We start from the raw sequence: 13,723 nt of genomic DNA, 5'->3' as shown, positions 1-13,723 counted from the left end.
GAGGTTTAGTCAGCGGGTCTGCTACATTCAGATCCGTGTGCACTTTGCATATATTTACGTCCTCTCCTTCGACGTAGTCGCGGATGAGATTGAAGCGTCGTTTGATGTGTCTGGACTTCTTGTGAAACCGTGGTTCCTTTGCTAGGGCAATGGCACCCGTGTTGTCACAGAACAAGGTTATTGGATTCAGTGCAGTTGGCACCACTCCAAGATCCGTCATGAATTGCTTCATCCAGACACCCTCCTTAGCTGCCTCCGAGGCAGCCATGCACTCCGCTTCACATGTAGAATCTGCTACGACGCTCTGCTTGGAACTGCACCAGCTTACCGCACCCCCATTAAGAATAAATACGTATCCGGTTTGCGACTTAGAGTCGTCCGGATCTGTGTCAAAGCTTGCATCGACGTAACCTTTTACGGCGAGCTCTTCATCACCTCCATACACGAGAAACATCTCCTTAGTCCTTTTCAGGTACTTCAGGATATTCTTGACCGCCGTCCAGTGATCCACTCCTGGATTACTCTGGAACCTACCTGCCATACTTATTGCATACATGATAGAACCTATGGCTGAAGCATAGGGGACGGAGCGCATATGCTCTCTATCTTCATCAGTTGCTGGGCACTGAGTCTTACTCAATCTCGTACCTTGTAAAACTGGCAAGAACCCTTTCTTGGATGTTCCATTTTGAACCTCTTCAAAACTTTATCATGGTATGCGCTTTGTGAAAGTCCTATCAGGCGTTTTGATCTATCCCTATAGATCTTAATGCCTAGAATGTAAGCAGCTTCTCCTAGGTCCTTCATAGAGAAACTTTTATTCAAGTAATCCTTTACGCCATCCAAAAACTCTACGTTGTTTCCAATCAGCAATATGTCATCCACATATAATATTAGAAACGCCACAGAGCTCCCACTCACTTTCTTGTAAATACAAGATTCTCCAACCACTTGTATAAACCCAAATGCTTTGATCACCTCATCAAAACGTTTGTTCCAACTCCGAGATGCTTGCACCAGTCCATAAATGGATCGCTGGAGCTTGCACACCTTGTTAGCATTTTTAGGATCGACAAAACCTTCGGGTTGTATCATATACAACTCTTCCTTAAGGAAACCGTTAAGGAACGCCGTTTTGACATCCATCTGCCAGATTTCATAATCGAAAAATGCAGCTATTGCTAACATGATTCTGACGGACTTAAGCATCGCTACGGGTGAGAATGTCTCATCGTAGTCAACTCCTTGAACTTGTGAAAAACCCTTTGCCACAAGTCGAGCTTTATAAACGGTCACATTGCCGTCAGCGTTCGTCTTCCTCTTAAAGATCCATTTGTTCTGAATAGCCTTGCGGCCCTCAGGTAGTACCTCCAAAGTCCACACTTTGTTCTCATACATGGATCCTATCTCGGACTTCATGGCTTCTAGCCATTTGTTGGAATCTGGGCCCACCATTGCTTCTTCATAATTTGCAGGTTCATTGTTGTCTAACAACATGATTGATAAGACGGGATTACCGTACCACTCTGGAGCAGCACGTGGTCTCGTCGACCTGCGTGGTTGACAGAAACTTGAACTGGAGTTTCATGATCATCATCATTAACTTCCTCCTCAACCGGCGTCGCAACGACAGAGGTTTCCCCTTGCCCTGCGCCACCATCCAGAGGGATGAGAGGTTCGACAACCTCGTCAAGTTCTATCTTCCTCCCACTCAATTCTCTCGAGAGAAATTCCTTCTCGAGAAAAGCTCCGTTTTTAGCAACAAACACTTTGCCCTCGGATTTGAGATAGAAGGTGTACCCAACTGTCTCCTTTGGGTAACCTATGCCAACTTTCTACATTTTCATAGTTTATTTATATTGTTTTTCAATTTCAGAGTCAACTAGCTTAAAAAAAGTAAATGCACGGAAAATACAAAATGAAGTCAGAAATTGTTGAAAATTTGTGATGTGCCTTGGAATGGTTCGTTTTGAACACACACAAATTATGGAGTTCAAATAAGTTAAAAAAATGAAATCCATTTGTAACACATGAGTTCTCGTTCTAAACCCTGATACTTCAAGAGAGATTGTCCGTTTAGACATGAAGTGCATCCAGTTTTTGTCGTAACCCTCTCAACCTTTTAGCACATGCTATATGGTTGAAATGATGATACCATGTCAATTTTCAACATTTTCAGAGTTCATTTGTAGTGCTTTTTAATTTCAGGGTAGCTCGAAAAACAAAATTAAGTAAATGCACGAAAAATATCAAATGAAGTCAGAAATTATTGAAAATTTGTAATGTGCCTTTGAATGGTGCATTTTGAACACACAAAAAGTATGGAGTTCAAATAAATTTTAAAAAATGAAATCCCTTTGTAGCAGATAAGTTCTCATTCGAAACCGTGATAATTCGAGAGAGATTCTCCGTTTTGTACACGAAGTGCATCCAGTTTTTGTTGTAACCCTCTCAACTTTTTAGCACATGCTATGTGGATGAAATGATGATACCGTGGCAACTTTCAACATTTTCAGAGTCATTTGTAGTGCTTTTCAATTTCAGGATCAACTAGCTCAAAAAAATGCATGAAAAATACCAAATGAAGTCAAAAATTGTTGAAAATTTGTGATGTGCCTTTGAATCGTGCATTTTGAACACACAAAAAGTATGGAGTTCAAATAAGTTCAAAAAAAAATGAAAACTCTTTGTAACAAATGAGTTGTTGTTCGAAACTCTCATACTTCGAGAGATATTGTCCGTTTTGTACACGAAGTGCATCCAGTTTTTGTCGTAACCCTCTCAACTTTTTAACACATAATATGTGGGTGAAATGATGATACCATGCCAACTTTCAACATTTTCAGAGTTTATTTGTACTGCTTTTCAATTTCAGGGTCAACTAGCTCACAAAAATAAATAAATGCACGAAAAATATCAAATGAAGTTAGAAGTTGTTGAAAATTTGTGAAAATATTTAATAAAAAACAAAAAAAGAGTTAATTAAAAAGAATCAACAAAAACATTAACTAAAATGAATGAATTAAAAATAATCAACTAAAATTATCAAAGTGCTTATTTGTTAAAAAGAATCAAGTAAAACATTAACTAAAAAGAAACAAAAAAAATCAACTCACAAGAATTTTCATAATTTTTTTTTTGGTTAAAATCTTTAATAGAGAACTAAAATAGAAGAGAAAACAAATCTTTAATAACAAAAAATGAAAGTAAAGTTATTCACAAATTTTAAAGAATTCAAATTTGAAAACTAAATATTTAGGTGTACGTAGAAAAAAACAAAATAAATAAAGCAAAGAACAAAACAAAAATAATGGAAAAAAATTGAAACTATATGATAATTTAGAGAGAAAATTCAACCTAAATTCAAAGTGAGCTCACTTTGAATTTAGGTTGAATTTTGTCTTTAATTTCACATATATTTTTAATTTTTAAATTTACAGTGCGTTTAGGCCCATAAGCCTGTTTTAGGGAAGAGCTCGACACGGTTGTGACAGCGGGGCTTATAAACTAGTCACGGTTCCTCTCGACAAGCGAGGTGGTACTAAACTTTGGAATGCCGCCAGCCCAAGGTCTTTAGTCCCAGGTCATGGCTCGAACCGGGGCTAAAGACCAGCTTTAGTCCTCGGGGGTCTTTAGTCCCGGGTCGTGGCTCGGTCCGGGACTAAAGGTGGTCTTTAGTCCCGGTTCGAGCCACGACCCGGGACCAAAGCTCCGCCTATATAGGCGGTAGGTGGAAATTTGTGATGTCCAAATCGCGGTTTCCATCTTCTTCCTCCTCTCGCGCCGACGCGGACGAACCCTCGACGTCGACTCTTTCCCGACACATTCGTCGTCTCCGCGCTCCTTCCACGCCGCCGGCTCCCTCGCCGCCGTTGTCGTCGTCGTCGTCGCCGTTTCCCTCGCCGTCGCCGCCACCCCCCTCCCCTCCTGCGGTAAGCCCCCTTCCCCTCTCCCGCTCCGGTAAGCCGGTCGCCGCCCTCCCCATCCCGCTCCGGTAAGCCCACCCCCTCCAGGCGCCGCTACCCCCCTCCCCTCCCGCTCTAGGCACCCCAAGGCTGCTGCCATTTAGATTTTAGGGTCATCGATTCAAGCTAGAACAAATTGAAATAATGGAAATTGAGATGCATATGTTAATAAGAAAATCAAGATATATATGTTTATTGAAGATCTTTTGATGGACTAACTAGAAAGAAGGAAAAAAAATCCTATTTGTAAATTTCATGTAAGTAGGCACATTAGGTTTGAATTAGACAACCAATGGTTTCGAACAACTTATTTAAACTTTGGAGAGGAAAAAGGGCACATACATATTTCACCAACCTACAAATATCATCCTTTTGTTGGTGTTAATATAATGCATAAAACAGTAGTGAGTTTCTCACTTTTGCTTGCTAAATTGTGCTAAGTTTTGCCGGAATGTCCGAGTGGCCTAGCTAGCTATGTTTATATATATATAGATGTTCAATTCTTTCGATATATATAATGTCAGAATTGTTGTTTACACACATTTACCACATTAAAACAGTAAATGTCTGACGATGAATATCGGGAGTGTGAATATTGCGGCGACTGTCGGGGTATCTGCGACACGCCTCACCTGCGAGACGGTAGGTTCTTCAGCATGAAGCTTGACGAGAATAGAGATATGTTCCTCCCTTGCCATGCAAGAAGATATGTGTCCGAGAGGCTCGGTTTCGAAGACCACGAGAGAATTGAGATGAGGAGCGCTAACTTGAGGACTATACATGGTCACATATTTGTTATCAAAGTATTTAATTCAGTTTTTCAAACAGAATTTGGGTGCCCAAACCGAGAAGATCTTTGCAAGGCATATGGATTTGAGGAGGGTATGAAAATAACCTCCGATCTTCGTCCTGAAGATAATATGCTAGACAACATCGACATTTGGGTGGTTGTCAATGATATGTTTCCTGTTTTACCTCCATGTGATGTTTCTCAACCATATTTATCAAGTAATTTGCATTTATATTTAGAAATAGTTGGTGTTCATCCATATACTAAATTTGTTAAATTATAATTTACAGCTTATTTTGTTTCTTCGAGTGAATTACGGAAATTAATTGACACGACACACTACACATATGGATCATATCTAACTTGGGAGGATAAGGATGTTCTTCTCCACTTTCTTGTTGCTGGTGTTCTGGTTTCTAGGAATACCTTTCCGTATAATTTTGGAATTGGCCACTAGTGCATAGGTTGAAGCCGGATGACATTCGACGAAATATCTTGGTAAGAGTTTCCTAATTAAGTACGCTCTACTATTGCATAAATAATGTTGATTACATTGTTAACTAGGTTATTATTATGTTCTTCAACATCAACTGCCACATGATGTAGCGCCTCTGTTGATGCACCCAGAAGGCCAAATGAAAATTAGAAGCCCGCTGAGGGCTGAGTTCGATGCTCCATACTCGAGTAACCTCAAATCAAGATAAAAAAGGCTCCAAATTGAAGCATGGAGAGAAAAAAGAAGGTTCGCAAGCCACAAGTTGGAGACCGTTGGATCTCTGTGCTTGATCATGGAGACATAGGTGTTATTTTATTTTATGACATTATACCTAAGAGCGAGGACTAGGTCTTATGAGAGACAAGTTATTCTGGTTTATATTATTACTTGACATGATCGATTAGGATGCATGCATGAGATGACTATGTATTATGATGTTTCTTTGTTTTATTTTATGTGTATCATATGATAACTTGGTATATGATTAAGATGATAATGAGATGTTAGATGATCGACTAGAATACTATTGCCATTCAACGGAAATGATATGAAATGATATAGTGTAAAAAAGATGCATATATGTGCACGTAACTCGTGCCTACATTTTGTAAATATGTTCGACAAAGCACGACGGATGAGATGATGTAATATATTCGTGACGATGTGCAATATATATGTAACAAATAAATGGGAAAATAGGGGCAGCAAAATAGCCCATTCAATTTAGTGCAAAACCTTAAACCCAAAAATTGCTTAAAAAAAGCGATGAAATAGCCCTGGTTCGTAATACGAACCGGGACTAATAGCCCTCCCCATCGCTCTCAGCCCCGTCACGTGAAAGGCCATTAGCCCCGGTTCGGGACCGAACCGGGGCCAGCATTAGTCCCGGTTGAGAACTGAGACTAATGGCCCAACCGAACCAGGACTAAAGATCCTTTTTCTACTAGTGGTAGTTGTTCTGCAGCGGCAGGCTACAGAGTATCTGATATATTTATCTACTCCTCCATTCCAAAATTCTTATCTTAAAATTCTCTAAATATGAATGTATCTAATCATGTTTTAGTATTTAGATACATTCATTTCTAGGCAAACCTAAGACACGAATTATAGGACGGAAGAATACATAGCAAATGACCTGGTCGGCTGGAGATATGCTTGCTATTATCAAGGCCGAATGGGCCAACACTTTATTCAAAGGGGGTAAAGGTAAGGGGGATATGCTATAAAATCTTAGCTGTCGCACTTGCGATAAAATTGCCCATTTAATAGATCCACTATGCACTACTGAATCTATAAGACCCGGTTTGAAGAATCATCTAAAGTTCCTGCATATTTCGTGAACTTTCTAGAAGGTTACTGAACCAATATTCATTTTTCTGTTGTGTTTCTTATTTAATAATTTTGGGTTATTTTTTTTAGATTCCTTTTTATTCTTATTTTAAAACATTGTTTTGTAATCACAAAAAATGTTGGAAAATTGGAAAAAAAATCATAGTTTTTTGGAATTTACAAAAGTGTTCATATTTTAATAATATGTTCAAAAATTGAAACATGAATACATTTCAAAATTGTATCAAGAATTTCAAATTAGGTTTCTTTTTCTGAAATTCATTCATACATTTTAAAAATGTTTGGAAATTAAAAAAAACCATGTTCTAAAAAATGTTTCTATTTTTTTAGTAAAAATGATCACAATTAGAAGAATGTTAGAAATCTAAAATAGTGCTAACTTTTTGTGAAAATTTGTTCTAGATTTAAAATTGTTCAAAAATTTCAGAAAGTTTTTATGTTTTCAGAAAACATTTGTTATTATAAATAATGTACACAAACTTGAAATATGTTCACTTCTTTCACAATTTGTTGAAAAATTGACCGAGCTACTTGACCCTATGTGCTGTGGACAACTACATAGTACATTGAATCATCACAGGCCCCGACCTACGGTAGCCGTTCTGTAGCGGCACGCTATAGAGTATCTGATCTACATCGCCAATGGCCGGACTGGCTACGGATATGCTTGCTTGTTTCGGCCTCAGGAAGTCTAATAAACGACCGGGCTGTGCCGGCAGTTTCTACTTACCAACGGGCGAGGGTGGGGGAGCTGCTATTGTCAAGGCCGAATGGGACAACACCTTATTCAAAGGGGGTAAACTTAGGTCGATATGCTGAAAACTCCTATATGTCGCACTTTTTGACAGATTTGCCACTATTTCACACAGGTAGCGAACTATCGAACTAAATTGGGCTGGCCCATTTAATATATCCATTATGCACTATTGATTCTACTCGAGAAACTTCTGTAAAGTTTCTGCATGTTTCGCGAACGTTCGAGAAGGTTACTGAACGGGTTTTCATTTTTCTGTTGTGTCTCTTATTTAATACTTTTTTGGTTATTTTGTATTTTTTTCTAATTCTTTTGTATTTCTATTTTTTTAAATTATTGTGTATTGACAAAATTATTGGAAAATTTGGAAAAATCGCTGTTTTTTGGATTTGAAAACGTGTTATTGGATTTCAAAAATGTCAGCGTTTCCAAATCTGTTAAGAATTTCAGAATATGTTCCTTTTTCCAAAGTTTGTTCATATACTTCAAAAACGTTCGGAAATTGAAAAGAAATCATGTTCCCGAAAATGTTGATACTTTTAAAAAAATGATCCCAATTAAAACAATGTTAGAAATCTGAAATAATGTTCAGTTTTTGAAAGTTGTTCTAAATTTCACATTGTACAAAATTTTCAAAAAGTGTTCATGTTTCCGAAAAACATTTATTTTTCTAAAGAATGTTCACAAACTTGAAATATGTTCACTTGTTTCAAAATTTGCTGACAAATTGACCGTGCTACAGGACCCTATCTACAGTGAACAGCTACATGACCCTATGTACAGTGAATCGTTACAGACCCCAGCCTATGGTGGCCGATCTGCAGCAGCAGGTCGATGCCCGACGGAGCTGCAGATAAAAATATGCTTGTTTCGGGCTTTCGGCCTCAGGAGGTCCATCCAACGGACCGGCTGGGCCACCAGTTTCTGCATGCAAACAAAGCAATATGTATGTCTGGGCTGCGAACTCAATCACTATAGACACCCGAAAAACCTGATTCAGTGACATGCCCATCTTCATCTTCAAAATTTCCAAATTGTCATTACTTTCGGCACGAACCGAAGTATTCCCTTTAAATTCATGCGAAATTCATATATATCTTCTATTCTTTCTGCTGGGTGTTTCCTGTGAAATACCACCAGTAAAAAGTTTAACTATACACTATAGCACAACATATCCAATATCAGGCTCCCGGCAAAAAAATAAAATCCAACATTAGACTGTATATACCAACATTCTTGCTAAGACTGAGACTTAGATGCTATATCCGTGAGATTTTACATTAAGATCCGTTTTTTTTTTAATTATTTATTTTTCTCTCTTGCATGTTATCTATATCTATACTACTAATAAACAAGCAAACAAGAATTTCACAACGCGCACCCCGTAAAACGCCCCACAACACACACGAACTAATCAGCACCTCACGACTGGGTGGACTTAGCAATTAGCATTGGCTGACCATACTCCACCGCAGAGGAGAATACCAAACTCCATCCGCATCCTGCACTTGTCTTCCGTGATTAGCGCCCACATCCTCTTAACCTCCGTCGCCACCAGCACCATATCCTACCTGCACGCCGACCTCGCCGAAGTGCACCAAAACGTCACACCATCATCGTCGCCATTGCCGACGGGGCAGGATGATGCTGGTGGCCAAGGAGTTCGGGGCGCTGTCGCCGCCGGGCGCGGTGGTGGAGGCGGCGCAGCGGAGGTGGGCCCCGCCGTCCACGGCGAGAGTTTCGCCGAGGGGCGGGTCGCCTGTCGCGGTGGGGCACCTGTGGCTGCGGACGCGGGGAGGGGGGACATGCCCGGGAGTGCGAGCCAACACGGGAGCCACGAGAGCGACATGGACCCGGCCATGCTCGTCGGCGACTTCCTCGAGAGCGGCGGCGGCGGGGACTCGCGCGGCAACAGCGACGGCGAGCCCGGTGGCCTCCACGACCTCGCCCACCTCGCCGACAAGATCTCGGTACGAACCTCGCGCCTCCATCCCGTTCCCCGTCTCCTCTCCTCTGCCCTCCTCTGCTCTGTTTGTGTTGATTTTGCGTTTTGGCTTTGGGGCCAAGGTTTGGTTTCCCCCAAAATTATGCTCAATTGATTAACCATGCAGGTTGGTTAGGTGGCTGGATGCAACTCCATGAAACTGCCCAATTATTAGCGCTTCCCAATCCCCATGTAAGTTGTAACTGGACAAATCATGTATGACACCATGCTTGTGCCCTTATTCCTGAAGTATTTGCAGCTGTATTCTTTGGTCGTTCATGGCTCAATCAAGTGAGTCTATTCTCTCTTTTTTGACAGCAATTTAAACCTGTCAATAGGAGGAAATATGGCCATGATCCTTTCATTTTTATTTGGTTTGAGGAGAAATGAGTAGTCAGTTTTCATACTAAATTTGTTTTCTGTTCTACACATAGATGCAGGTGCGACAATTAGCTGCACCAACTATTGTTCCTTTTCTTTTGCAGTTCGGATGTGCGTCCATACGTGTTAAACAATTAAATAGATTTAATCTGCAGTCTAACAATACTTTTGTTAATAGTTGCCAACTAAAAGATGATCTACTTGTGTCAAAAGTGAGGATGCAGATATCATGAGTTCATATTGTACAATATTATTTTTTGTAAGCAATATTTTCTTTTTTCTTATTATTTGATATTTTCATATTGATAATAGCTCCTGAATTGATGTTTGATTACCTCTCCCCCTTGGAGAACCATCAAATTTTCATGTATGAACAATAACCATGTGCTTTTATTTTTAGGCATAAGGACTCTAAAATGGATGAAGGGGGAGCTAAAGTTCAATAGCGTACAACAGGCATGTTGTGTATAGAGTTTGCAAGGAACCGTGTTCATTTCTTCCACTTAAATATCTTAGCTAGCACAACTATTTCATATCACAATACTTAATGGAATCACTTTTCTTAGCACTTCCATGATTTTCATTATGTGAATTCAATTACTATGATGCCAGGTAACTTGACTATTCGGTATCTGTATTTGACATCTGCATCGAATAATTTTATTTCTAAAGTATAGTTTGAAGTTTAATTACACATAGGATGGGTCACTCCGGTTACCATGGAAACTCAAGTATTTTGGGTTTGCAGTTTGCGATCTTTTTCCCCTATAGCGTCGTGATATACCTCAGTTGTCATCTAAATATAGTAACTGCTATGGTCATTACTAAGGACTAGATTGATATGTATTCAGAAATGTATCATTTTATATTTCTATCATTTTGTGCAATTGCTTTCTCAGTTTAATTGTAGCTCTAAATACTCATGTGAATGTAGATAAGTTTGGCCTCAAACAAGATAGAATCGCAGTATGAAGAGTTTAAAGTGAGACATGAAAATTAGGACTACTAACCATAAAGAGGAAGATTGGCAAGGAGATTAGAAGTCCATGCATCAAACCCAACCAGATATAGACATCCTCAAAAGGCTGAGGTAAGTACTTGTACTCTGAATAGACTTGGATAAAAATGAACCGTTTGTTTAATTGATATTATGTTTTTCTAATGGTTGGTCCAGAAAACAGGATTATTAATAATGGGGAGAAGCACGGGTTCGTACCGCCGTTGAGGATGCGGAAGTCTCAGTTCCACTATGCACTGACACGGGTACCGAGTGCATCCGCAACAGACGGGGACATGAGAGTCGTGCCGTAGCCGGCGAGGATGTGGGTGCCGTTGCCATTTCCGTCGCTCTATAGAACTAACACTTTTTATATTGCATACTTTACATGTTTCAGATTACACATTTTATAATTTTTAGAACTGAAAGTTAGATTCCGATTGTTATCTTCACATTAATTCAATATGTTGTCCACTTTAGATCTGTTCTTTCACATTCCCACATTTTTCTTTCACCTTAACCCAAGAGAACTTCCTGAAATCTTTACCATAGTTTTGTGATTTCTAAATGGGTTTGATTTCTTTTTGGTCTGATTGAACCTCACATAACATAGTAAAATGATGAGTAATGGGGTTTGTATTAAACATGACCTTTCGAGAGGCATAGATCATCATGCTATAGTATTCTATTATTTTTTAAATTTCTAGAATATGAATTCAGAATCCAATACTCATATTAAATTTAATGGGCTGCTTTGATCAAGACGTGCGTTGCACGGACATGTTTACTAGTGTCAAGTAAAAACTTGGTTAAATTTCAGTCGACTGAGACCTGGCCACACCCATATATCAACATTGCCCACTACAAAATACCCATGGAATAAGATTAACTTGAGTATATAGACTACTCATGGCGGAAACAGGACCAAGCGACGGTAATCTGCATACTACAAGACCCAAAGTTAATCTCCATGACGCTTACACATTGTCTCTTTGCTTCGAAAACTGCCTCAGCTTTCTCGATGAAACCCCGTTCCTCATCAACCGAACATGCCACCACGGAAACCTTGAGCATCCCCTCGATGTAGACGGAGATGACGCGGCGCTGGAGCTTGACCACACCTTCAGAGTCGACGGGCAAAGCTCTACCGTCTCTGGTATTGAGCAGCTCCACTTCCAGGCCATTGTTGCTGCTCATGCCGGCAGTGAACGCGCCTCGGAGACCATCCGGCCATGACCCGTGGGTGATTTTGATGCGGACCGTGGCCTCCACGGAGCGATTAATGTGACTGGATTCGAGTTCAAGTGTGCTGAGCCTGCTAGGGTAAATGCCTGCGAGACATAATCCGGTCCCGTAACTCAGGACTAGATCGCTCAAATCTCCGTCCTCGGATCTAGTTCTACTCGCGCCCTTCACCTTGAGCGAGACCTCGATGTATGAAAGGTCCCTCGACACGGCAATGGCGCGACTAGGGCCCGTCAATGCTAGGTATGGATCCTGCATGGGAATGGCAATTGTCCATGTAAATATTAAGAACATCTTCAACCGCAGAGCAAAAAAAAGCTGCTGATTGGTACTCCCTCTATACCGAAATACTTGTAGTTTTAGTAGGCTAAGTTTAGCCTACTAAAACTATAAATACTCCGTGAGGTGTGCTGAAGTAAAAGTGAGGAGCAAAAGTGATATTCTGTACAGAGGAAGTAAAACCTTAAAATTTTGGGTTTGGCGCCAAAAAGAGCAGACCTAGCTAAAACAAAAATGCTACATCTACGGCCTCATTACAGAGATTTTACGGACCTTTCGACCAACTAAACTTGCGCCCCCCCTGATTTTCGGTGGGTGGGACCCTCCCTCCCCCTTTTATCCAATCACAGATTGCTACCTCAAATTTATCCTGTAATAGGCCTGTAAGAGTCCGTAAACGTAGCGTACTAACCTCTTGAGTGATTATTTGGCAATCACCCCTCCGGCGGTGGAAAAGAATGTTGCGCTTGTGATCCAAGACATCTCGTGCCGCGATGATGCCATACACTTGCAGCGGCCATTGCAGGCAATCGTCGACCGCTGCGATCTTCACCGACGTGATCTGCAAGGTATCCATGGCCTTGGGCCTATCATGGGGAGCAGGGTGCGTGTACCGCATGGCGGGGATCGATGCTACATGGATTTCATCAGATGTTGTGTATCAAGTTAGTACGAGCAATTAACTGGTCAAATATATGTATGCAGCTTGAGCGTAGATATACATCTTACTGGTTTGATGGAAGGTGACGCCGGGGCGGGCGACGAGTTGGTTCCAGTAGCGTCGGAACCGGGCGGCGAAGAGCTCCTCCTCGCACTGCGCCCACTCCGCCGCTGCGTCCACCTGCCGACACACCTCGCGGTAGGCTTCTCTTGCCTTCTCGGCTTCCTCCGCCTTCACGCTGGCTATGACGGCGGCTTCTTCGGCTTTCGCCATGGCCATGCCGACGGCTTGCATGGACTCCTCGGCCTTGGCCGCGGCCGTCGTGGTGGCCTCCTTGGCCTCCGCTTCGGCTTGCCGGGACTCCTTATCCGCTGTGACCATGGCATCGTAGGCGTTCTTCCTGTCTTTCTTCATGGCTTCCGCGGCCGCGGCCCTGGCGGCCTTCGCCTTGCGCCTCCTCGCCGTCGCCATGGACGCTGCTTATTAGCTAGCTGTCTCGTTCCCTGGGAGAACGCCGCCCGTGTACATATAGATGGTGGTGGCTGTAGTCTGATTCCGGCTCAGTTACGAATCCGAGGAGGGGAGTCCACTTCCAGTCCTCCGACCTTCGCCTTGCGCCTCCCAGCTAGAGGAGGAAGGTGGAAACAAAGTCACCCCATCGCCGTCTAGAGAGATGGCGTCGGCGATCCGCTCCGCCGCGGTGCTCCGTCAGCGTCTTCCGCGCCTCCTGTCCTCCTCCGTCACCAGATATTTTCCGCGAGCGCTCGAGGAGGAGCAGCGCTTCCTCGTCCGGAGCGCCGGCGGTGGGGGATGCTCGACTT

At 41.8% G+C, this 13,723-nt stretch overlaps 1 protein-coding gene across 1 annotated transcript; it reads right to left on the bottom strand.

Moving 5' to 3' along the window:
• Positions 1 to 11,620: 11,620 nt before the first annotated feature.
• Positions 11,621 to 13,373, bottom strand: LOC123407957. Its single transcript, XM_045101203.1, has 3 exons — positions 12,971 to 13,373; positions 12,654 to 12,874; positions 11,621 to 12,214 (listed from the first exon to the last, which is right to left on the bottom strand). Exons 1-3 carry the CDS (start codon positions 13,371 to 13,373, stop codon positions 11,621 to 11,623), a joined length of 1,218 nt encoding a protein of 405 aa, XP_044957138.1.
• Between the last annotated feature and the right edge of the window lie 350 nt (positions 13,374 to 13,723).

The sequence above is a fragment of the Hordeum vulgare genome, chromosome 7H (genome assembly GCF_904849725.1).
Source record: "Hordeum vulgare subsp. vulgare chromosome 7H, MorexV3_pseudomolecules_assembly, whole genome shotgun sequence".
NCBI classification, from domain to species: domain Eukaryota; kingdom Viridiplantae; phylum Streptophyta; class Magnoliopsida; order Poales; family Poaceae; genus Hordeum; species Hordeum vulgare.
Note: the sequence above shows the minus strand (reverse complement) of the source record. Positions and strands in the feature narration are given on the sequence as shown.